General features: G+C 46.2%; 1 protein-coding gene across 10 annotated transcripts in view; it reads left to right on the plus strand.

Moving 5' to 3' along the window:
* Positions 1 to 25,194, plus strand: part of LOC119211549 (ELKS/Rab6-interacting/CAST family member 1-like) — an 82,551-nt gene that overhangs the window by 18,462 nt on the left and 38,895 nt on the right. For 3 of the 10 annotated variants that reach the window (XR_009942873.1, XM_062560172.1, XM_062560168.1), the window contains 13 exons: positions 192 to 266; positions 588 to 743; positions 1,746 to 1,838; positions 2,943 to 3,110; positions 3,192 to 3,359; positions 6,511 to 6,648; positions 8,043 to 8,183; positions 9,933 to 10,073; positions 11,585 to 11,778; positions 12,174 to 12,284; positions 15,176 to 15,187; positions 22,070 to 22,205; positions 23,829 to 23,960. Coding sequence is in view for 7 of the 10 variants with exons in the window: in XM_062560172.1 (XP_062416156.1) it covers positions 192 to 266; positions 588 to 743; positions 1,746 to 1,838; positions 2,943 to 3,110; positions 3,192 to 3,359; positions 6,511 to 6,648; positions 8,043 to 8,183; positions 9,933 to 10,073; positions 11,585 to 11,778; positions 12,174 to 12,284; positions 15,176 to 15,187; positions 22,070 to 22,205; positions 23,829 to 23,960 (1,665 nt within the window). In the remaining 3 variants the exon portion in view is untranslated. The remainder of the gene's footprint in view (positions 1 to 191; positions 267 to 587; positions 744 to 1,745; positions 1,839 to 2,942; positions 3,111 to 3,191; positions 3,360 to 6,510; positions 6,649 to 8,042; positions 8,184 to 9,932; positions 10,074 to 11,584; positions 11,779 to 12,173; positions 12,285 to 15,175; positions 15,188 to 22,069; positions 22,206 to 23,828; positions 23,961 to 25,194) is intronic. The other 7 variants (XR_005119770.2, XM_037462534.2, XR_005119771.2 and 4 more) reach the window with 5 other exon arrangements.

Genomic DNA, 25,194 nt, shown 5'->3' on the forward strand with positions numbered 1-25,194 from the left:
CCCTCCATCACTCCCCGACCTTCCCCGCCCCCGCTCCGCGGCCCACTCCGGCCGTTCAGCCCTCGCGCCACCCGCCGCCGTCGGCCGCCCTGGCCGTCCCTCCCGGCGCGCGGCCTTCCCCCCCGTCCCTCCGCCCCCCCGTGTCTCCATGCCTGCCGCCCGCTGACCATCGGGTCGTGTGTGTCCCTCAGGAGCTGCACAGGAGGTACGAGGCGGCGCCAGAGTCGACCAAGACCAAGGCCTTGCAGACCGTCATCGAAATGAAGGTGAACAACATAAACGTCAGCCGATAAGTAGTTCTCGGATGTTTTTAAAACCCCCAAAGATCGATGTCAGGTACAAGCTTTATATATCCAGGCTATGATTGTTTTTAAGTGTCATGTTCCGATAAAACGCATCTTAACTTGACGCTAACACCCAATAAGGCAGTTAGAATTTTTATGGGATGAATTCAGTTGAGAAAATCCGTCTTTGATTGACTGTCCAGCTCTACTCATTGGCCCGAGATCCCAAAGGAATACTTGTCACTACATGATATTTGGTAATATCTAGTGGTCTGGTTAACGAGCTTTTCGATGTCCCTCCAGGATGCCAAGATCAGCTCGATGGAGCGCGGCCTGCGGGAGCTGGAGGACGAGGTGAACATGCTCAAGTCCAACGGTGCTCTGAGCACCGAGGAGAGGGAGGAGGAGATCAAACAGATGGAGGTCTACAGATCCCACGCCAAGTTCATGAAGAATAAGGTGACGCGCGCGCACATACACACACACACACCTATTGTTATTGTCTCCTAAAAAAAGCACCAAAAAAATGATTCTGCTTTCTGGGGAATAACTTGACTTCTCTACACTTGACGGATGCAGCTTTAGAGTCGGGAACAGGAAGCGTTACCGCGGGGCCACGCTCACTAAAACAAGCTAGTAGTTCTGTCATGTGGGGAGACAAGACAGTTTGGGAATTCAGTCAATGTTTCCTTCTCCTGCTTGTTTTAGATTAAATGTTGTTTTTTTTGTCTCTGGGGTTTTGTCGTTGAAGGAAAAATTCACAGCTAGTTTTTATCACATTGTCCATTTTTTATCTTTGATTTAGCATCTATGCTTGGATGTTTTATAGTAATACACTGAATGGAGTACATCATACATCATTAGCATGCTGGCGGTTTTACAATGTATTTAAGATCATGGGTCAACATCCATATTATTTGTTATTCAAAATAAACTAATAACTGAGAAAACTTGCAAATCATCATATCTTCAATGGACATACCAGCTTGAAACAATAGCTTATTCAGAACATCATTAGGAAGCCATAGAAGTGGTTGAGTTAAGTGTTAAAGCACGTCCCGGTCAATTGAGGTATGTATTAGATAAGATGATAATGTAAGGATTTCCTTACATAAAAGTTTAATTCAGAGATATATATATATACATATATATTGTATATACCTACGACAATAAGACAATTCAGGAGTGTGTCCTGCCCGGCCGCATTTATTCTGAAACCCCAATTTTCACAGGTGCGTATTAATTACCAGCTCGTAACGGTGTGATACGTATTTTATTTTATTCATGGTCCACGACCTCTTCACTGTTCCACTCAGTGACGCGCGGGATGTACAGCAGCTGTTGCTGCACGCGTTGTTTCATGATGCGAGGCTTCGGACAGGCCGCCCGCGTGCCTTTCCGCAAGTCTGGCGTCTGATTTAATTTTTTTGTCGGCGTGGCAACGGCCTCCTCTCCTGCCAGGTTGAGCAGCTGAAGGAGGAGCTAACTCACAGCCAATCTGAGAAGGAGGAGCTAAGGCAGCGGGCCAATGAGCTCCAGCGGGAGGTGTCCGCAGTAAGAGACGCGCCCGTCTTGACTTCTAAATCTACCGCTCTTTTTTTCCACCTCTCAGGTTCACTGGTTAATAATGGCTGCCGCTTGAGTAGATCCTCAGTAGTGTGGCCATAGATATGTATATATAAAGGCCAGATGTCTTATGGCGGAGTCGGCCATCTTGGTACAGTGCGCATCACATTGTGTTGTATCACTACCAACACAATGTGATGGTTGAGCGAACTGTTCCCAGATGGCCGACATGTACGGACGAGACATCTAGCCTTTATATATCTAGCCTCTATGAGTGTGACTGTGTTCAGACAGCAATAAACAACAATAACTCAAAACAAAAGTGATTGTCTGCATTGTGTTTGGGTCGTATGAACAGGTCAGGAGGGCTTAACTTCCCGCCCTGCATACGGCCCACTGCCGCTGACAGTGACAGTTGTTTCAAGTAGTCTAAACCGAACATGCTGCATAACCTGCTCCTCTTTGTTTCTCGCATGAGGTTTCTCACACATAGGGACTTACATTAGTTTGCTGTGGTGTTTATGTGATGTATTTTCCTGTTTGGTTAGGGTCCATTCTCTTTTTTGTGTAATGTTAAATTCCCTCTCAATCGCCTCATTGAGATTGAATGAATGGTCATTTGTTGTCTCTTTTTGTTTCTTTAAAACATTTTCCAGTTTTTTTTCTTCTTTTTATCATTTTGGGATAACTGAACGAATTGACCCTGACCGGCTGGTAAAGTATGGATAAGTAGTTTGGGAGCACAGCATGTCTCACTAAGTATATTCTACTACTCTGCCTTCAATGTATGTTAGCCCATTTTCTGCGTTCCAGGTGAAATAAGCTACAAAGTTCCCAATTTGTAGATTATAATTGACGAAACTCACAGATTCCTGAGCATAGACTAACACTCCTTATTAACATTTTATATAATTTATTTTGGACGAGACGAACTTCCACAGCCCCCTCTCTTTGGTGGTCTATCATTATGCACCCTTGAAGTAACACGCTGGACTTTATATTTTATCAAAAGGAACCATGTAATCCTTTGCAGCACACTCTTACTGGGCGTAATGTTGTGTGTGTGTGTGTGTGTGTGTGTGTATTACTCAGATTGAACAAGCCAAGCAGGATCTGGGTCGTAAGGACAGCGAGCTTCTGGGTTTCAGGACCAAACTGGAAACTTTGAACAATCAGTTTTCTGACAGCAAACAACACGTGGACGTACTGAAGGAGTCCCTCACTGCCAAGGAGCAGAGGGCCGCCATACTGCAGACCGAGGTACAGTTCCTCTTACCATTAGGATCTGTAGAACTGGAAAGTCCATCTTCGGTCCGTCAGCGTGCTCATTCTCCCACACAGGTGGATGCGCTGCGTCTCCGCCTAGAGGAGAAGGAGTCTCTCCTCGCTAAAAAGAGTCAGCAGATATCAGAGCTGACGGAGGAGAAGAGCACTCAGCACGGAGAGATCAGCGACCTCAAAGACATGCTGGACGTCAAAGAGCGTAAAGTGATCGTGCTGCAGAAGAAGGTATGGGAACGCGAGGGGCTCGATTTCAGAATCAAAGTATTTGGTTCAAGTTCAAGCCTCTAGGATCATTGTAAATAAAACAAAGTGATGTCATGCAAATTTCCACTTTGTAACGTTGCAGCTTCCACAGGTGGCACTAGTGTGTCGATGTCTTTTTAGTCGTGGTGGCCATCGTTGCTCGGGCTACCAACCACAACTCCTTAAATCCGAAGAACACGTGACGCTGCCACTTAAGTTATGAAACCCAATACTTTTTTTCAGTTTTCAAATCTTCCCTAAAAGTATGTATGGAAAGTATTATGGAGACTGACAACTTACATTTTTTAAAGTGCTGTAGAATATCTATTCAGAAGACTAAATATAAACATTTTATCAACATAAATATTCTTATTTAAATGAAGATGTTTTAAAAATTGTAATTGTTCTCTAAAATGATTACGTGCAGGCAGAAGCATTCGATTCTCTTCCACTGACATCTGCATGTACAAAAATACTACAAACACTAGATGGGGCTGCAAGACAGTGTGTAGTTCAGCAGCTGATGCAGACAGACGGGTGAGCAGCAAGACAGAGGGACACACAGACAGAGAGGCACAAAGACAGAGGGACATACAAATAGAGGGATGCACAGACAGGGGGACAGGGGGACAGACAGACAGACAGACACCGGGACAAACAAACAAATAGACAGACAGACAGAAAGGCAGTGGGACAAACATCCAGGGACATACAGACAGGCAGCAGAACAGAGAGACACGTAGACAGACAGGGGGACACACAGAGACACACGGGCAGCGGGGCACACAGACAGACAGCGGGACACACGGGCAGACAGAAGGACACACACAGGCTGTTATACTAGTAGCAGGAGTTACAAAGTACTTTTGGGATATTTCTGGCCGACTGCCTTGTGTTTGTGTGTGTCAGTGTGTGTGTGTGTGTGTGTGTCTCTATGGTAATACTGTCAGTTAGATGGATGTGCAGGGCTGACCCTCCGTCTTTGGTGTCTTGACACACACAAGCGCACGCACACCCACAGCCCAACACGCATATTGACACACTGACACTAGTTTGGGATGGATGGGGGAATGAAGTGATGACACGCTAGAATCTAACAAATTAAGTGTGAAGAGTGACACAGAATCCAGCATACAATGGACTTTTCCCATTCCATTTTTCCATAACCCCCCCCTCCCCCCCTACACACACACACACACCCATATCTGTAAGCAGATAATTGATGGAGACAATCAAGCAGACAGACACAAAGCAGGACAGGGAGGGGGAGGAGGAAGGCAGAGTGTGTATGAAATCAGATGCATACTAATGAGTTCCTCCCGTTCAATAAATGATGACCTCTGCCATCTTCAAATAGAATACAGTCCAGTGTCTGAGAGACTGCTGACTCTTGCTTTGTCTAATCTGCACTTATGATTTCAGCATTTCTTCCCCCCCCCCCCTTCTTCCTCCGGCTTTCTCATCTCACGGTTTTACCCGCCACCATCATAAGTTACCCATGGAGGGAATCACACCCCGAGTGCATTGAATTTCATTCTTCTCATCTCCCATCATGCTTTTCTCTCTGTTTTGTTTTTTCATTTTGGGTTCAATGCGAAGAACGTCATGACATGAATGAAGAGAGGCTTCGGCTGCTTATTGTTTTGTTAACATATTCCAGTGCATTATCACACGCACACACACTTCTTACTAAAATAGAACAAGACAGGCAATGAGTGTGTGTTTGGGTTTTGTAAATGCTGTGTGTGTGTGTGTGCGCTTGTGTGTGTGCGTTCTGCATGCAGCGGTTGTCGGTTGTCAGTGCAGACGCGATCAAAGAGTCGCTCTGCCTTTCAATGTCAAGTGAGGGTGTGTGAGTGAGTGTGTGTGTGTCTGTATGTGTGTGAGAGAGATGTCAGTCAAGCTGTCAAGTGAACAGTTGATTAATGAGGCGCTGGAAGTGTTTTACTGTAGGAGCGCACACACACACACACTCTCTGTGCTGCTGTAAATGTGTGCGTCTCACCTGCAGTGGAGTCAGAGGTTGCATAGCAATCGGACTTTCTATTTTTTCTGAGACAGGTTTTCAATTGCTTGATTTCCTTTCCCTGGCAGGGCAAAAGAAACACAGGAGGGAAGAGAGCAAAATGTTGTGATTCCTCCACCGATGCTCCACCTTGCACAAGCTCTCCGGCCCTCTCGGTTCTCCTCAAGTTGTTATTTCAATTTCAATTTGTAATTCTTTGTTATTTTCATTTGTTATTTCTGAGATCTCAACCTTTTGCTCCGTCCATTTTATAATGAATACCACAAAGTTGACTCAACTCCTTATCTTAGTCTTTGATCTCACACACACACACATACAGTACACGCCAGCACACACACACAAACACACACACACACACACACACAGGCATACACATACTCGGCTGGTTGTGTGTTTAATCAGAAAACGAACCGGCCACCAGATCTCTGTGAGAGGAACCGGGAGAGAAAGCGAGGGAATGTGTGTTTGTATATTATGAGAGAAACATATTCACTGACTCTGATGGGTGGGAAAATGGCCACTTCAGCCATTAGGTGTACCGCGGATCGCCAAATGTGAAGCAGACGTTAAGTTTTCTCTAATAGGCAATAAACATTAACAGGAAGGCGGGATCATAACATGATAAAAACAATGATAAGATCATTTTTCTGAATTACTCTGACAAACATTTGAATTGTTATTTGTTAGTTTGATTGAATGCTGATCCCATTTTTAATATAAGGCCCCATCAACTAAATCCTCCAAATCGTCATTATTTGTTTCTGTTACTAGTCCGACGGATACATTGGCAAGAGCAATATTTTCACTTATTGTAGCTTCATTGGAAATACAATATGCCGGATTGTTGTTTATTATAATTGTTCAGATTCATTTGTTGTCTTAATTTATGCTGCAGTGTTGTATGTTTGAGAGTTTTCACCTTCGTATTGTTGTGTTTCTTATTGCTTATAGCTGTTATCCAGGCTAACGCTGTTACTATTAGTCTTAAACACCGGCTTGGCCGAGTTCGAGTGCCGAAAACACTTTCCAACATAACATCACTCGCAAGCCAAAATAATTGGAACAACAGGTTCAGTGATGAGTTTTTCTCTCCTCTCTTGCTCGCAGATCGAGAACCTCCAGGATCAGCTGAGGGACAAAGAGAAACAGCTGGGCGGACTGAAAGGCCGAGTCAAGTCTTTGCAGACGGACACCTCCAACACGGACACGGCGCTGGGGACGCTGGAGGAGGCTCTGGCCGAGAAGGTACGCGGGGACAAAAACCCCGACACACATCTCTCTTTGTGAGGACGCACACGCAACGCGGCTCAACCTCCGGAGCGAAGGTTACGTTACACGAATGGAAATGAACCATTTTGTGGCTTTGAGACGTTTTTTTTCCTCGTTAAAAAAAATGATCAAGACTCCCAACGTGCGCTTTAAGCCAGTGGGATTCCGACCAACAACCACGCCGTGCCCGCCTGCGTGTCGAAGCCATTAATCGCCCCCCCCCCGAAACACCTGCGCCGTGGGAACCGGACCCTCAACCGCCCCTTTGACGACGTGTTATCCTGCACCGAGGACTCGACCCCGATTGTGGGAACCGAACCGGTGACGCCGTCACTTCAAAGTGTTTGATGAGAATATGTTTTCGTTCTGTCATGCTCGATAAACACACACACACACAGAGAGGAAACCGGGCTATTAATTGTCCCGGGTGTCAGCTCAATGTGTGAGTGTTGGCAGGCGGAGGTGGTCGGCGACGCTAACTTCACTCAAACCGCTCGCGCTGGCTTTTCTTCCTCCAATTTCCTTGTTTTTCGGGGCTTTTGGATATCTTTCCTTTCTTCCTTTTTTATTTTATTTTTGTGGGTTTTTCCAAACCCCCCCCCCCCCCCGCCCTCTCCCACTCCCTCTCGTTGCGTTATTGCTCATTTTCTCGGTTACTCGCTCGGTGATGTGTGATGTTGCAAAGCAAAGTGTTTTTAACGTGAGTCATTCCGTGTTTGATGCCAGCCGTTTTGTCCGTGCGAAACAGTATAGATAATCCTAATATGGAATATACTCAATCACCTGTTTGCATATCTGTACTTGAGAGGACCCTCAGTGAACTAGGGAACTGTTTTGATAATCTATAATTCGTTAAACATTCCCTTGCAGAAATATACTGTTTTAACCGTGTGATACATACATTTATTGACAAACCAATGTATTCACCAGTTGAGTAAATCATTATATTTCTGTTAATAGTCCCTTAAAGGTACCTTAAATCGGTCCTTGTGAAGATGGGATACTGACACACAAACACTTGTCAGAACACACATTTGAGGTCTTTTGTGTGTGGGAACCCTAATCCTCCGACCTGACCCTGGCCGCTGTGTTGTTCTACAGCTGGAGAGTGTCGATAGTGTTTTAGTGGTTGTGAGTATTACGCCTGGTGCCAGATTGCATTACGTGTCTGAAATCACTGTTGGCCGTCAGTTCCTGTCCAAGCTGCCATGTGCATAAAGTTTAATGCCACTGTTATTAGTATAGAAACTTGATATTGAGTGACTGCGAAACACTGTTGGAGCTTTGACTACCTCTCTCTTGACTTGCTGTGTTCTCTATTCTTCTAACCTCCACCCCCCCCCCCCCCCCTCCTCCGCCTCAATGTCCAGGAGCGGATCATCGAGCGGCTGAAGGAGCAGCGGGAGAGGGAGGAGAGAGAAAAGGGCGACGAGATGGAGTCCAGCAAGAAGGAGCTGAAGGAGTTGAGGGGGAAGGTCTCCCATCTGCAGGCTGACCTGGCTGACCGCGAGGTAGAAGGCAGAGAACACTCAAGCGTATCTGTTGCAGCAGGTCACAAAAAACACACACTCGCTTTGTCCCGGCCAAGGAACTGTGATTGATCTATCGCCGTAGAACAGACCCCGGTTCCTCCCAAGGTCCTCCTGCTGAAGGACAACAATGATAAACCGGTCACATTCCCTTGACAACGATACGCTTCACGACCAATGAAAACAGCGAGCCCGGATTCCTGTTTGCTTCTCGACCTCATGCAAAGCACCAGAGCGCAGTCACAGAGGGAGAGACGGGATGCCGGAGCAGCTTTAAGCACCAGCTCTGCTTTCGTCATCCTGCAGCAGTTTCAATTAGCACTTTGACAACATCTAAATGATTTTTTTTTAAATAAACAAATTGTGCACAAAAAGCTGAACCAGATGTCAAACCAAAAAGTGTAGCACCTTTATTAGCATTATGAGGAAATACAAATGCACTGATACTCATCATGCTCCACTTTTCTCAGTACTAGTGAAGAAGAAGGAACGCTCGTAGCCCCACACACGTGCACATTTAGGAACAGCTGTAAACACACACACACGTTTCATCTAAAGACACACACAACAGCTAAAGGTACACACAACACAACAGATTCTTGGACTCAATTAGCTTTCGTACGGATAAGTAGATGAGAATATTGTCACGCTAAATATGAAACGACAGTCAGTAGGAGGGCCCAATTTACATTTTTTTTTTTTAAGGTTAAACAAACAAGACTGTAGGTTACTAAACTTTAGAGGTACGGCTCTGCAGACCTTTCTTTCATTGGACCATGGCAAGGCCAGCTTCCTTCATGCTAAGCTAGGCTAACGACCAGCTGGCTCCAGTGTCAGGTTACTGTCTGAAATATCCAAGTCCATGTTGTAGGAAGTGAGACTTCCATGTTTTGGCTTCCAAGCCTGGATGCAGTATAAATGTATAAATAGTATCAAAATGTTCAATCCAGAGAGACAGACACACCCTATTCAGAAGGGGAAAACAAGAATATTTAGGCAACAAGTATGACAAAAAAAAGAGTAGGACTTATGAACATTTTCAAGTAGAAAACCCAAATACGAGTACAAGCCTAAAAATGAGCTTGATAGACACCATATAGAGAAGTAAAGTTATGGAGAAAACAGGTATTCCTCCCTACACTGCTAAACACAGAGGTGGGGTTTGTCTGACAAAAGCAGTACACTGATTCCATATATGTACCTAAATATAATCCCTGCAAGCAGCACGGTTCCTCTGACCAAAGCCCAGTCAAACATGATGATCTGCAGTCTGCAGTTGGTATTGTCAGTCAAGGGTAAAATTACACGTCTGAGTGTCTCCCCTTCTGGTCCGTTGGTTTCTGTTGGACCGGCCCTACCAAAAGAGGAAAAGACCAGAAAAGAAAGGGGGAGAGAGAGAGAGAGAGAGAGACTTCACGGATGGAGGGGTTGAGCTAGAAGAGTGAGAAAAGAGACAGGTCATGGGAAAAGGTTTTGTAGACCATGGGGCGGAAGAAATCTCGCATCTGCAGGAAGGCCTCACAGGATCATTGATGTTTCATACAACCTGGATTTTAGGTTCGTTATATATCAGTCACGGGCTTGCTCTCATCAAGTTAATAGGTGGGAACTGGAGAAAAACGCCTAGTCTTAACATGAGTAAATATACAAAAACAATACCCAAGCTGCTCGGTGTCCAGCGCTGACAAGTTGCTGCGTTCACGTCGTGCCTCCGATGTGCTTCCCTTTCAGACGTCCGTGCTGGATCTGAAGGAGAAGGCCTCCTCTCTGGCTTCCGCCGCTCTGAAGAAGGACAACAGGCTGAAGACCCTGGAGATCAGCCTGGAGCAGAAGAGAGAGGAGTGTGTCAAACTAGAGAGCAAGCTCAAGAAGGTCAGCAATGGCCGGCGGCGCCGCACCGGCATGCAAACGACCTCCGAGTTAAAACCAGACTGTTAATTATTATTATTATTATTACATTATTATTAATGGATGGCGACATGGAGGGAAGGGCCGAGCACCATTCGTTGACGGTCTCACCGGTCACGTGTGAGCTCACGCGTCACAGAACCCGGCTTTTATGTCACAAGAGTAGTGACGATTCCAACCATCAACCACGCGAATCCCAGACGTGGCTCAGAACCCCTCGTCTGTTTTCCAAAAGAAAAGACCGGCTCTGTGTGTGTGTGTGTGTGTGTTTTTGCATATCACATATTCTCACCGACAGCAGCCTATAAAATGGTGTGTGTGTGTTTTTGTGTGTGTGTGTGTGAGAGAGACGGGTTTGCTGACAGCCTTACAGTCATTTTCACAGAGTGGAGCAGACAACGCCATCCCCGCAGCCTGAATGTGTGTGTAGGTCTGTGTGTGTGTGTGTGATTGTGAGATGGGGAGAGACAATGTGGAGGAAGGTGTCAGTGCATCTCTGGGGTTTCTCTCATCAGAGTTGATTTCTTAGTCTTTTTCTGTTACCTTTGATGGAAAAGAAGACTGAAAACACGTCACTGTGTGTATGTGTGTGTACGTGTGTGTCTGGATTGACATTGTGCATTTGACGTTGTGTGTGTGTGTGAGATGTTCCTTTTCTATTTGTCTTTCTCTCTCTCTCTCTCTCTCTCTTTCTTTCTTCCCTCCCAGATCTTCTTATAAAACCGTCAGACACCCAAGCATTTCCTCTCCGCTTAAAGACCTGTAAAAGCTGTTGTCAGCTTCCAAAACTAATAGGGTTTTTGTGTTGTGTGACCAAGACGTGCACGCGCGCTCACACACACACACACACACGCCAATCTGTCCCAAGAGCAACATTTGCTTCTGGGAAACACACACAGCTGTTTTAACCTCTACACTGGTTCTCTAACTTTTTTTTCTGCCTTTTGTTTTGTTTCATTACTTTCTTTTTCCTCATTTCTCCGAGAAACAGAACGGAGAGAATGGAGCCAGTTTAATTTGCTTTTTCTTTACTTTGCTCACCTTTCCATGCTCCTGCTAATCGCTGCATAAATCAACATCACAGGCCTTTGCCTGTAGCGTGTGTTTAATCCATCCAAGGCCCAAGACACCATGCGTGAGCCAGACTAACATGCTCAAAACTATTAATGACACAGTTTTACTCAATAACAGACACATTTATGACACATAATTTGGCTTTTATACGAGCCAGGCTTGGTGTTGCTCCACTAAATTATCCTGAGATTTTTTGGCCTTCTACGTTAAATCGCTATCTCTATACACAGTCTACCTGTTTGACTGAATGGAGTAGATCTAAAACAAAACAAGTGTGTCTGGTCCCTTTAAGACCCGTTTGTAAAAATGTGTTAATAAAAGTCCAAATGCTGTTAAACAGTTTACAGAGGCACACCCTTTCAGCTCGTTTTTTTATTTACGATAATGACTTTCTGTCCCAGGCTCAGGGTGCAGCGGCGGATTCCCAGGCCAACACTGAGCTCACGGAGCGCATCTCCTGCCTGGAGGAGGAGGTGACGCGGCACAAAGAGGATTCTGAGAAGGCCCAGGTGGAGGTGGAGCGGCTTCTGGACATCCTGAGGGAGATGGAGAACGAGAAGAACGACAAGGAGAAAAAGATCAACGAACTGGAGAGGTGAGAGACGATGAGAAAACCACCCTGCATCTTCACTCTTTCCTCTTTTCAAAATGAATCGGTAGAAAACCAGCAGGATTGTGTGGATGAATTGATCATTTAATTTTAGATTGGACCATTCTGTCTCAAGCTGCACACTGTGTGGTCATCTTTCCTGCAGTACTAATCCACTAGTCCCTTTTTCTCACCCTTTTCTCTCCCTTCTTTTCCCCTTTTCTCCTTCCATTTCGGCTTTATTTCTTCCGTCTTTTCATCTTATCCACACGTGTGTATGCTTAAACATGTATGCACTCATGTGATTCTGCATCTGTGAGTGCGTGTGCGTGTGTGTTTGTGTGTGTGTGTGTGTGTGTGTGTGTGTGTGTGTGTGTGTGTGTGCACACATCGAACCCCAGAAATCCCTCTGCCCCTCATCTGTGGCATTCTCAGCAATCGCGAAAACAGGCCCCTCCCCCCGCGGCCTCTCAGCAGCCGATGGGGGGGGTGGTGTGGGACTACTTGGGCACGTGAGTGGCCGGTGGCCCTGTCGGTCAATTAGACAGATGCACGACAAACTCACTCTGCTTGTCGGAGGATGTGAGAGCACTATGAAAGCAGCTGGTCCCATGTGGAAATGTCATGTGGAATGAAAGAATCTAATGTTTGTGCATCGATTGATTCCGTTTGGGAATTCCCCCCTTAAACAGTACGAGTTAAGATCCGAGATTATTCACACAGGAACTGATATAAAGCTAGTGAACATTTCGGTCATTTCAGTCCTTTCTTTGCCCAAAATACCAAAAAGGTTTTATCGGATATAATATCAATATCATATCTTTAAGTTCAGATAAAACCAAATGCATCATATTATGGAAAATGATTTTGCAAGCCTTTTCCACAGAGGACCGAGCTGCGTACGTTCACTAATAATCACCGTCAAAGAGTTGCAGCATCGGTTTGCCGAGTCATTTTGGACTGTTTTTGACAACAACAAAAAAATCCAAAGTCCCCCTAAAGTTCAGTCGTAGACACACGTGTGCATATCTTTTTTTCCCCCCTCGGTCTTACTGCGGTGTGGACGGCTCTGAGAAGTTGGTAAAATGAGGGCACAGTTTGGCTGCAGCCTGAAACTCTTTGAGCCGCTCTTCATGACGATGATGCAACTCTTTCACTGAGTGGCTCTGTTTTCACGCTTCACTTTTGTTTTACTTTCAGCCGGGGATGCCCGACTCGCAGAGTTTAACCCGATCTTTTTCTTTCATTAGGAGTCTGGGCGGTTCACTCCGTTTTTTGTTGTTGTTGTTGTTGTTGTATTTCCTTTACGCTAATAGGAATGGTTTGTCCTTTTCTAAATACCTTTCTACATGTCTCACCTGTGCATCTCTGACTCATCACGCGTGCACCATGTCCACTAATCTCACCTCACGGACTGGTCCATCCCTCGATCTGTCTCATCGGGGTATCTTGTCTGTCTGCATGCCAGCATGTCTCTCCCCCGTCTGCTGTATTCTATGGACCCGTGTGTTTGTTCATGAGGATCCTCTTGACTTTAAGTACAGAAACCACCTCTCCAGCACGGTCGGGAGTCTTTGTCTCGTGATCAACGGTTGCCATTCAAAGTGCACAATGAGGTTTGCTTTATTACCAGTAGTGAGAGTGGAGTCAGACCTGTCCAAGGTTATGCGTCTTAATGACTTTTTGATTTTTGAACAACCTCATTCTTTTTTTTTTTTTAGTCTCTTTAGTTATTTCCCTCAAGTCTCTTCCTCGGAAACGATTTTTGGCCCACTCCCACTTTCCCTCTTAATATTAGAGAAAGGTTTTTTTTACGTGAATGGCGGATTAGTGTGATTTTTATTTTTTCTCAGTCTATATACTAAAACCTACTGCCAAGGTGTATCTGTGATATTTTAATCCAACTCCAACCGGCTGTCCACAGATCAGTGTTCGTCACTTGTAAAAGTACCCGGAGAGCCATGCATTGATGCATCTGTGAAAGAAACTAGGCCGCTTGGAACCCGACGTGCACCGACCTCACAACATTTGGGGGTACTCCATTTAATACCTAAACCTGCTCTGGATTATAAAACTAAACCTCGAGCTAACAGGTCCGCGGCCAACTCCTCTGCTGGCGCGGAGGCTACGGGTGAGCCGAGGGAACGTTACCAAGGAAAAGATCACACGTGGGTTAAACAAGGGTAAAAAAATATATATATATTTGAACTGTATATATCCCCCGCCAACCCCCTCAGTTCAAATCCAGCTGTAATGGTACCAGGTTATTTATTTCAGTAACTAGGATGGTAATTGGAGCAGACCGAGTGACTTCACACTGAGGGGAAATGGAGCTGAAAATCTGCCTTGATGACCAAAATAAAGGATTTGGACGGACGAGTGGAAAACCGAGCCGGGGGGAATGAAGGAAGGGGAAAGGATGGTGGTGCCGGTGGCGGTGGGAGGAAAAAGAAGGAGACGGAAACTCACGGGTGGAGACGGGGAGGGAAGGAAAAGAAGAACAGACAACATGGCGAGGAGAGGGAAATGAAAGTCTTGAGATAAGGGAAGGAGGGAAGAAAGGAGAGCGAAAAATGCAGGTTTAGAGCAAAATACGGAATGAACTTGAGTCAGGGGAAATTGGAGAAGTTTATTGCGTGTTATATTGTTCCGTAATGGACAATTTGTCTCTGGCACACCGTCATTGGCGCGCGCGTGCGCGTTCGCGTTCCCAGCCATCAGCTCGGGGCCTGCAGCTTCAGCCCCGCCAGCTCAACCCGAAACACACGAGGAGCGTCTGTGCTCAACTCCTCGGGGCTCGGCCAACTTAGGAAGTGCGTTTTCTTCAACTTTCCTACCTCAGCGATTACACGCCGCCGTGCTTTCTTTTTTTTAAACTGGGGGCCGCAAACCCACACGCCGCGATATGAAAACCACCAAGGGGGACATGATCGGCGCGCTCTCAGCTGCTGCTTTGATTGTGTGTCGATAAATATTTCACCCTTTGATCCTGTGTTTTTCATGTGAGGTGCAGCGAGTTTACTCCCGTAGTTTATATAATTGTTTATAGCAAAACTTTTCTTTGGTCACAACGAAAGGAAATCCTCCCCCCCCCCCCCATTTATTTCAATCCTTCACATGAATCATGAATTCAAGTTGTTTTGTGAACGAACGTGTCTGTCTGCCTGCCTGTCTGCCCGTCTACGCGTCTGTCTGCTGGTTCATTTTGCGCCTCCAGCTGTCTCACCGCCACTTCCTCACCTCCCTCCTCTTTGAAAAGTCATCAAGCTGCCGCACCCGCCACTCAACCGCTGTCTTCCCTCTCACCTTTCTCTCCCCCTCTCTCTCCCTTTTCTCCGTTTCTCTCTCTGTCCCTTTTTCTTTTAATCGTCACAATGCGACGCCGTCTCCTGCTCCTCCCCAGTCTCGCCTCAAGGTTAGTGTCCATTTTTCTTCTCCGCTGTTTGCCGTCGCGCCCTCCCGTCCCTTTTTTTTCGTACCTCTCGTCCTCGCAAGGAGACGCGCTCTCCGTCCCCTCCGCTCTCCGTCCCGAACCACGTTGCCGCCTCTTTGGTTCCTGCACCCTCGCTCAAAGGTCAAGTTCTAGGCCAACCCAGCAAATGGGAGCAAACGTTCGGGAAATCGACATCATCGAGTCGGACGGCGGTGAACTTTTGCTCGGAGTTTCTTTTAACTCCTTTGGGGTTTTTTTGGGTTTTTTTCTGTCCTTGTTGCTTTTAAAGAGAAATCACTCCACATCGTGTTCCCGTCCAATGGTTTCAGCCGCTATTTCAAACGTTCAACCAGGGTTACACAATCTTTTGTGGACCGATCGGGTTGCCAGGCGATCAGCGGAGACTCCAGGAAGTCGCTGCTTGTAGCCAAGGAATATGGAGCCATATAAGCGCCCGTAAAGCCCATCGCCTTTCACGCTTTTGAACAGATCAAACAAACAAGATATAACTGCTCAATTAGTGATCTTTAGAGGAGCTGCAAGGCTAGTTGTGATGCTAAGCTACCGTCTGTAGCTTCACATATAACTGACGAGCATCAATATATACTTTTAGTACGGTTATCTATTTATTTAAGTGTTCGCCACCAACTATCCCAATATATAACTTTACAAAAAAAAAAAACACGATTGAAAATCTCCCTGACTCGTCTTAAGATATTCCTATCTGCATTCAGGAGATGACTCCGTAATGAGATTCCAGCATGCAAAACCCCCACCAGTCTGAATCTGGTATTTTCTAACGGTATCAAAGTCGTATTGAAATTTCCCTGACCTACACATTGTGACGGACCATATAATGACCACTTCTCCCTCCTGCTTCCTGCATAAATCTGGTGGTGTGAGCGTCTCGTGTGCTCCGCTGCAAAGGTCTCCCGGTGCCAGCTGCTTCTTTGCTCTTTCCCGCTGGTTCATCTTCCAGAGCCCCCGCCGCCTCGTCAGCTTTCTCCATCGCTGTTGTTCTGCTGTTTTGTGATCTAACTCTAAAGGGGGAAAGTGACAAAAGGAAAAAGTCAGCGCCGTCTGCTAGACGACAGAAGAGTTCTTTTGGTTCTTTTTGTGTTTCTTTTGTGTTTTTTCTCCTCTTGTCTTTTTGGGGGGGCGTTGTTTTGATCTTGAGCAACTCCTCATCCACTGCCAAATGCCTGACATCACGATTTCTGTATCTTAAAAAAGAATTGCATTGCTTCTCTATGTGCGTGTGTGTGTGTTCGTGTGTGTGTGTAAGCCCTTTGAGGTCTTGTATGAGCACTGAGGTGGTGCAGGGTTTTTTCAGCTAATGGGTGACAACAAGCACACACACACACACACAGAATATTTCACTTTTTCTTGTTGACTTACACACTCAGACACACATAAAAGTAAAGACTTTAGCTTACAATACTGCAGCATGCTGAGAGCTATTTAATTAAAGTACCTGCATACACACCACATTCCCTGTACTGAGGGAGAAACAAAAAACACCAGTTTGGCTTTACAGTTTTGTTCAGTATTTAGATAATGGACACAAAAGAAAAGAATTATAGAAGATATAAAAGTTTTGGAGGAATTGGGGACATCCAAAATGAGCTTGCAGATATGGAGGCGGTGATATATTATATAACTGACCATGGAATACTGTTATTTGAGTAAAAAAGGCAATATTTTATGCTTTGCGTGTTAAATGAGGATTGCGTTACCACACATTTGCCAAAAAGTAATTGACTGTCAAAGAAATGTGTGTTTTATTGCACGTTGTGGCGTGACTTGATTTGAGAGGGTTATTGCTGCGTAGAAAGTATTATCAACACCTGATTTGTTAATGAATCAAATCCACATAAAATCAATCACCATTATGAAATTTAATTATTGTTTTAGTCATTTTTCAAACCAAACTGCCAAAGCAATTCCACTTCCAGCTGCTTAATTACGAGGATTTGATGGTTTCTATTCCTCATATATCATTGTACACTGATTATATTTGGGCCTCACTAAAACAAGCACTCTGAATACGTCACCTCAAGCTGTGAGAAATTTTAATGAGCGAGTTCCTGAAATTTTAATGTCAAAACAGAGTAAATTATCCGATGAATCCATAATAAAAGTATTTTTTCGGCGCAGCCCTCAGGATCAGGAGCCTAAAAAACATTTTTCCAGCGCTTTTTGTGAGCTGTTAAAAACCCAAAGGTTTCCAGGACTCTCAAAAGAACACTCAATGTATGTCCTGCATGCATTTAACAGCGTACCGTAGGCACATCGTAATGGTAGAGTTCTTACTCTGTTCACTCATCTGCATCATAATCTAAAGTTCAGATCGAAAAGACAAACACGAGGCCAGAGGAGCGAGTGTCGGCGTCTAACGCTGGAACTCTGTTGTGCTCCAGGTAAAACAAAGACGCGGCCAAGACCAACGGCTGCTCTCTGTCACATGCTTACACCATCACACACCATCCGAGCGCTTTGCCTTTCGCCGTGCGCTCCGTTCTGAGACGGGGATGTGTACATGATTTATTCCGCAAGGACGCGGGCCGTTAAAGCAGACTTTTCATTCAGGCTGCCGCTGCAACGCCGTGTTTTCACAGCTAGTTTCCAGTAATCCACACAGAGGAAGTTTGCACACAAACACACGGGTACCGCCTTCTTTACCTCACAGATTGCCTTACTCTCTCTCTCTCTCTCTCTCTGTGTCTCTACATCAGGGATTGTCTACGGTCATTCGGCAAACAACAACATAAGTATTTATTTCTTTTATTTCTCCAAAATGCCGTCCCTGTACTGTACGTTTTTCTTCCAACAGAGGGCAAGATTATCCTGCTTTAGATCTATTTCTCCTTTTTTTTAAAAATGTTTTATAGTTTTTATGGGCTTAGTAAACCAAACCAATATTTCCTGTATTTTCAAGGGAAATACCGAATGGTTAAAAGGAAATTCTTGATGTTAATGTTGGGTGAACTTTGTGCAGTAAACATACACGAGGCCCCCGAGCATTTCTGATCAAATATTTATACAGGACTCCAAATGTAATATTAATACCACCTTAATGTGGGTCCCTGAATATCAGCAGCATGCTAATGAGGGAGGCTGAAAAGTTTTTTTTTTTTTTTTTTTTTACTTTGGAGACTGAGGCTTACTGAAGTTTATGAGATTGTGTTTTTTTCATTTTTACTGCCAGTCCACTATTCATCACTGCTTAAAATTTGAATGAATTTCTGTACATGTGGATGTGAGTTTATTTATAGCGTGTCTGTCTGTGTGTACAGGCACTCGATATTGATATATTTGATATAATTGCAAACTTTGCGGAGTGCCGTTGACATGTACGTTAGTGTTTGTGTTTACGTTAGCTTGTGTTTACACTGCGTGCCACCATGCTTGCATGTGTGTGTTTGTCTCTGCAAACACAGGAAAGGACGTTGTTGGACGTGTGTTGCTTTGCTGCGTACAGTCACACGCACAACTGTGTGCGCGCTTCAAATATTTGTGTGTGGTCCGACGGAGACACTCTTAATACAAAGCAGGTTGTGTTTGGAACCGTTGACATGGCCGACTGTGCCTGTGCGTGTGTTTTTTTTTGTTGTGCACTGGTTGTGTATGTGTGTATCCGGGGTTTTGCGTTGCGTTCACAGCGTTGCGGGTCAAGAAGACTCTCCCCGTGACTCCGCCTCCTCCGGCGGTTAGCAGCGGTTGTTGAAAGACATTTCAGAGGGAAGGAAGTATTTTTTTACATATTAAAGCCGCACTGAGGCGAGCCGTCGAGTTCAACGATCAACTTCTGTTTCTCAAAGCAGGGAGGGTAATGGAAGTGTTTATTTAATTATACATGTGTGCACCCACAACTGCAACTTTAAAAAATATCATCACATATGATTGGTTGGTTAGGATGGAGAGGAAAAAGAAAGGACTGGACTAACATGTGATGCATGGCATACAGTAGCCTTTTCCGCAACCCTACCAGATCCCTTAGTTCTTGCATCATAACAAACACAGACTTAAAGTCAACATCCCAAAGTATTTTTCAATATATGAGTGTATGATGGGATGGATCAGGATGGGGCAAGTATGCATAATACATGTAGAATATATCCATTTGATATATTTAAGCACCACTAAAGATGTTTTGAACAAACACGCACAGGATAAATATACTAATGTGGTACTTCTGCACAATTTGGAACCCCATTGGAACTATAAGTTGTTGCCTCATAAACAATTATGAACAAAATAGTAACAACAAATCTGGCAAGAAAAGAAAAGAACAGGTATGAATAATGCAGCAAGCTTCGATCTACAGTGTCCTTTTTTCTAGAGGCACAGGAGATGGAAGCGACAAAAGAAGGAGTGAATGGGATCACGGAGAGGAAAGGAGAGAGGAAATGGTCCATGGTCTGATGAAAATATTTCATCCACAGTTGCATTTGGAGAGGGAGTGAGTGTGGAGAAGACTGGGAGGAAGAGGACGCAGCGGGGCGAAGTACATTCGACCTCATGCGTCGCTCTGATGCAGATACGGGACCGCTTTTCATGCAATTTATTATAATGCAACCAACAAATATGCGGAGGGCAAGATCGGCACGTTCAAAAGAATGCCAACGAGAGAAGGGGGAGGAGAAACCCGCCAGGGTCTGATGCGCATGCATGACAGCTCCCCCCCGTGCAAATCGCACACGTGCTCGAACTCGATGCAGACTGTTTGTGCATTAGCAAGAGAGGAAAGAGAGGTGGTAGTGGGAGCCCAGGGTTGAGTCAATAGGAAACATTGCAAGCTAAGTCTATTCCACATGCACATGTACTTACATACGTGCAGTAAATGTAGCATGAAGGGGACCTCCGAGAGCTAACCCGATGGTCCAAGCTTCCTGGAAATCCTCCAATAGGAACATTCCTGCCTGCTAATGAGCTGTTACACCCTCACGCGGCGCGTCAAGCACCAAATTGATCCCAAATCATTCAAATCCATCCCACTTTCAGGCTGTAAAATTAAATCCGAACAGATCAAAGGAAGAAGAAAAACCCCTTAATGAGTCTGACTCTGTGCTTTCTTCATTTGTTTTCCTGTTTAACATTTAAACCTTGTTTGGATGAGTCGATGAATTCGGGCTAAAGCAACACAGGCAGCCAAACGCACGGGTTATTATTCCATGAGCTCTTCCGCCTTCCCAGGTTTCTCCCCCTGGACACCGGAGATGTTATGTCACCATCCTGTGCCAACGTCATTTCTCCACTTTCCCGGGAATTGATACCGATGGATTGACTCCCATCTCTTTAGGTTAGTTGAGCGGCTAGTTCACGGTTTGGATGCAGGGGGAAGATTAAAGAGAGGGCCAATTCTAAAATGTTTTGACAGTGGAATATGCATGTCGCTCTAGATGTAAACGTTACACATGATGTTCTTATGACTTCAGACTGCACTCAAAGGAGCAAAGCCGCGGAAAACCCCCCAAATGAATCGGCGTGGTGCACAGGCAAAGGTCAGAGGTCACGTCCCGCGATTTGGAACCTGTTTACACCTCAGGAAGCGGAATGTGCGGAGAGCGGGCTCGTAAAAAATGATTTCCCATGCGCGCACACATGCTCTGCTGCCGGTGTGACGGAGCTGGCTGTGGATTCCCATCACCGGAGGTCTCGCCCTTTTACTGGCAGCTGCGGCAGTCGGAGTGAAGAAAATGGATTCACCTACGCGCCCGTAAAAAAAAGCTGTGCCAACAGGGCCGCGCACACATGCATAAACATTTGCACGGAGGAGGCATTTAAAGAATGCAAGCATTCATGAGGCCCACAGACCTGTAAATGTCTTTCATAGAGAGCGCTCAGTTTATGATGTGTCAGCGGTTTTTGTTTTGTCTCACGAATCCGTGCTTTGCGTTTGACTTATCTTCAATTGTGTCGTGATTCAGAAGACCTTGTTAAATCTTAGCCAGCGTCTGCTGGTGTTCTGCATGTGTGTGTGTGTGTGTGTGTGTGTGTGTGTGTGTGTGTGTGTGTGTGTGTGTGTGTGTGTGTGTGTGTGTGTGTGTGTGTGTGTGTGTGTGTGTGTGTGTGTGTGTGTGTGTGTGTGAAGTAGGTATGGACGGTCCTGATCGAGTCAAGCTGCTGGGATGGCTGAGAGGCCTGTGACAGACCCGCCAGGGCTTCCAGACGGCTTAAACCGGGATTAAACCCTCTCTCCCAGCCCTGCAGCTCCCATGAGGAACCCCCCCCCCCCCCTGCCCCTCTCCTCCACAGTCCCCAGATGATGATTTAGACTGCGCTTCCCCGACACCTTGTAATCCCCTCTGTGGAAAGACTGACAAACTACCCCCCAAAAAATCTTAAATGTCATCTAATCGTCGATTCGTAGCTTTTTATTGAATTCCTTTGCTGATCTTTTTGCGTTGTATTGGCCCTCTGGGATTCCATTAAGGCAGCGTGTTGCACAGGAGCGTTCACAATAGACGTCCTGGATACGATTGGTGGGAATAGCTTCACATATGAAATATCAGCGGCACTCTTGTGACCCGGCAGCCCGTATTCTGGCACATTTCTGAAGTCAGGAACAGTGTTCAATGCTTCTAAAAACAGTGCTTCTCATGGCTTCTTTGGTTTTTTTATTTGATATGATGGTACCGTAACAGTTCACTTCAGATATCCAATTTTGTTACATTTAGCATTTCCTTAAAGCTCTTGCTTTTGGATTGCATTTTTCTTGTATTTTCAAACCGTCTTTCTTTATGTTGAACGTTCGTGGTCGTAATGCTGCTGGTTTTGAAAGAGTCTAATCTAAAATCAAGCTACTGCATAGAGCTGATGCACTGACTCTGACGTGGTACGTTGCTGTGTGTGCGTGTGCAGGCAGATGAAGGACCAGTCGAAGAAGGTGGCCAACCTGAAGCACATGGAGCAGCTGGAGAAGAGCCGCAACGCCCAGCTGATGGAGGACGCCAAGAAGAGAGAGGACAATCTGAACGAAAGCTCCCTGCAGATAAAGGTGCGCAGGGAGAGCTGGGAGTTGGAGGAGAGTGACTGGTGGGAAAGGGGGGGGGGATTGGGGGTGAGATGTGAAAAGTTCCTCTGCTTCTCTGTCCGTCCTTCTGCCATCACAACAATGCTCCATCGCAAGGTGACGATTGTGACAGCGAGCGGCCCGAGGCAATGTCAAACACACACACACACGCACACAATGCAGCCTTTGCCCAGCGAGAGCGTGAGTGACTTAAGAGGGTGATTGACAGGGAGAGCAGATGGAAGCTGGCAAGGAGAGGAGAAGAGGAAAAAATGGTGCAAGAAGGGGGAGAAGGAGGCGAGATTAGAGGGGGAGGGACTCCCCGCGGCGCGTGAGCATCTCCCAAATGTCTGCCGAGGCGCCGAGTGACCCCGAGATGAACGGCCACGTGTGCGGTAAAGGATTGTGACTCTGGTGGAGCTCGTGTTTCTTCGCTGGCTTTCAGTCCAACTTTGGCTTCCCTAATTCTCCCTTTAAAACCTCCTTCCCCTTTTGCTATTTGTGCATCCTGGTCCCCCCCCCCCCCTCCTTCTTCCAGTAATCGTTAACCTCAGCTGCTCCTCTGATTGGAGGCAGATGACACCACTCTCGCTGTGAGTGCGGGTGTCTGTTTGTGGGAACGCGGGGGCCTCGCTTGGCGGAGTTTGGATGTTGTCATTTCTCTGCTCGCATGTGGTTGTGGAGATGATCCGACAGCCATGTGAGTCACTCAAACGCGTCACACACAGACACACACCATAACTAGCGCACACGCGTGTGTTGTGAGTGACTTTGCGTTGCTCAACCAGCGCCGAGGACTTTATCTTAAATGGGAGTTTAAATTGAATCCAATACGACAAGAGGACGTAATGTAATTAAGATCCAGCTCAGTCTGCATAGTTAGACACCAAGTAATGTTGGATGTGGAGCAGGATTCAGATTTACAGCACATGTGAGGGAGAGATGTCCTGGAAGGTTTGTTCTTGGCCGTTGTAAATGTCTCATCCTCTCTCTGCTGCTCCATCAGTTGTTCATTCAACCTCTAATTTAACTAGGAAGCCTGACAAGAGAAAAAAATATATTTTTACTTAGAAACGGCATCGTGTGGGATTGAGAATTCCAGAGCGTCCTGTGAGGCAGATGGAGATCGGATCGTCTAATTTGTGGGTCTTTTGCAGCTTATTCCAGCTTGCTGAGAGCAACACAAAAAAAAGTGGAATGTGGAGTGTCTAAAGTTTTAACTTTCGGACATGTCAAGCAGGATCTGACAGAGCTGCTGCGGTGGGAAACGGATGTGATTTAATACTCAGTCTGTGAGATATGAAGGATGACAGATCAACTGTATATGAATAGGTCAAATGATTCTCTGGCTAGTGTGTTCATGAATGAAAATTAATTAAAAGTACCCCAGGGCGGCAATTGATGTAAAAAAAAAATCGGTCACCATAAAGTTCCATCTTACGACATCAGGTTTAATGTGACTCGCAAAAAAGGTAATTCAATTGATGTCACAACTCGCTGAACCTCACAGAGCTGCCAGCATGGCTGCAGAGGCCCGGCGGTGTTGCTTTGTGATGTGACGGCCAAATCTGATAGGCCCTCTTCGCATGGCGCGGTTTGTGTTTCCAGGACTCCCTCCGTCAGAAGGAGGAGCGCATCGAGGAGCTGGAGGAGGCGCTGCGGGAAAGCGTGCAGATCACCGCCGAGAGGGAGGTGGTGCTCGCCCAGGAGGAGCAGGCACTCACACACTCCCAGAAACAGGTACCGTGTCCAACGGGTGGTCCCCCCCCCCCCCCCCCTGACTCCCTCCCTCACCACCCTTTTCCTTGAACCCCCCCCCCCCCCCCACTATCAGTCACTCAGAAGTGTCCTCAAAAGGATTTCCTTCCCATTGGTGTCCTTCTGGGACATTCAGCAATGTATTTAAAAAACACGGACACACACACACACACACACACACACACAAAGACAAACATCTTTGGGCGACACAGAAACTCTTTCTGACATAGCTAAACATTGCTATGCCAACAGTGGCTAATGGCAGCGGCAGCGCATGTGCCCCGTGCCAACTGAGCTCATTTAGGTGTGGCGTAGGCGTGTGTGTGTGTGTGTGTGTGTGTGTTTGCCCAGTCACTCCTCATTCAGAGGAGAGGTAAATAAATCCCTATTTAAAGAACAGCTGGTGTTTTGTCTGCTTCTGCCAGAGCTCACAAACAGCCATTTCTTAGATGGAGATGCAAGGCCGACCGCACCAATTTGTAATCTGTTTTATCCATATTGATAGAGTAGGAAAGCTCATGGTGGGGCTGAGGGAGGCTCAGAAGGGACGGGTTTAGTGAGCTCAACCCCAGACCAGCAGGCGAGAGAGTGTGTGTGTGTGTGTGTGTGTGTGTGTGCGTGTTGCTCCCCTGGGTACCAGTGACCATGGAGTTGGGAAATGTTCCTCAGAGCCTCGATGGGTTTTGACAAGTGGCGGAAAAACAGAACGGGGGCGCGGGCGGCTGCAGGGATGAAAACCCGCCCTGAGAAAACACGGCGCGCTGTAGCAGTTGGCGAGATGGCAGGACGCTATTGTTATTACTGCCTCTGAAATGTTGGCCGTGCTCTCTGGCCTTTACTCACCGGGCCACTTCTGGACAGACGCACGAGGACGGGCACACAAAGGCACGTTTTTTTTTTTTTGTTTTTTTTTTCCGCTGCTGACACCCTGAAAACCCTGGTCAGCGGTCCAGACGGACGGATGTCGGAAAAAGCCAAGCAAAGCGGGGCAGACGGGGGTGTGGGGGGGGGGGATGTGAGAGTGATGCAGATGGAGGCCAATAGTTCATTAGGGCTCTCCTAGCAAAGGAGGCTCACAAAACAAGTGCACCTCCCTCAGCTCCGTGTGCAAACTGTGTGCCGAGGTTTTATTTCAAATTCCAGGCGAGATCCCGATCCATTAAAGGTGCCACGGGAAAGGATGTTTAAACATGATGCAAACGGCAGCTGGGATTTC

This window comes from Pungitius pungitius, chromosome 2 (genome assembly GCF_949316345.1).
Source record: "Pungitius pungitius chromosome 2, fPunPun2.1, whole genome shotgun sequence".
Classification (NCBI taxonomy): Eukaryota; Metazoa; Chordata; class Actinopteri; order Perciformes; family Gasterosteidae; genus Pungitius; species Pungitius pungitius.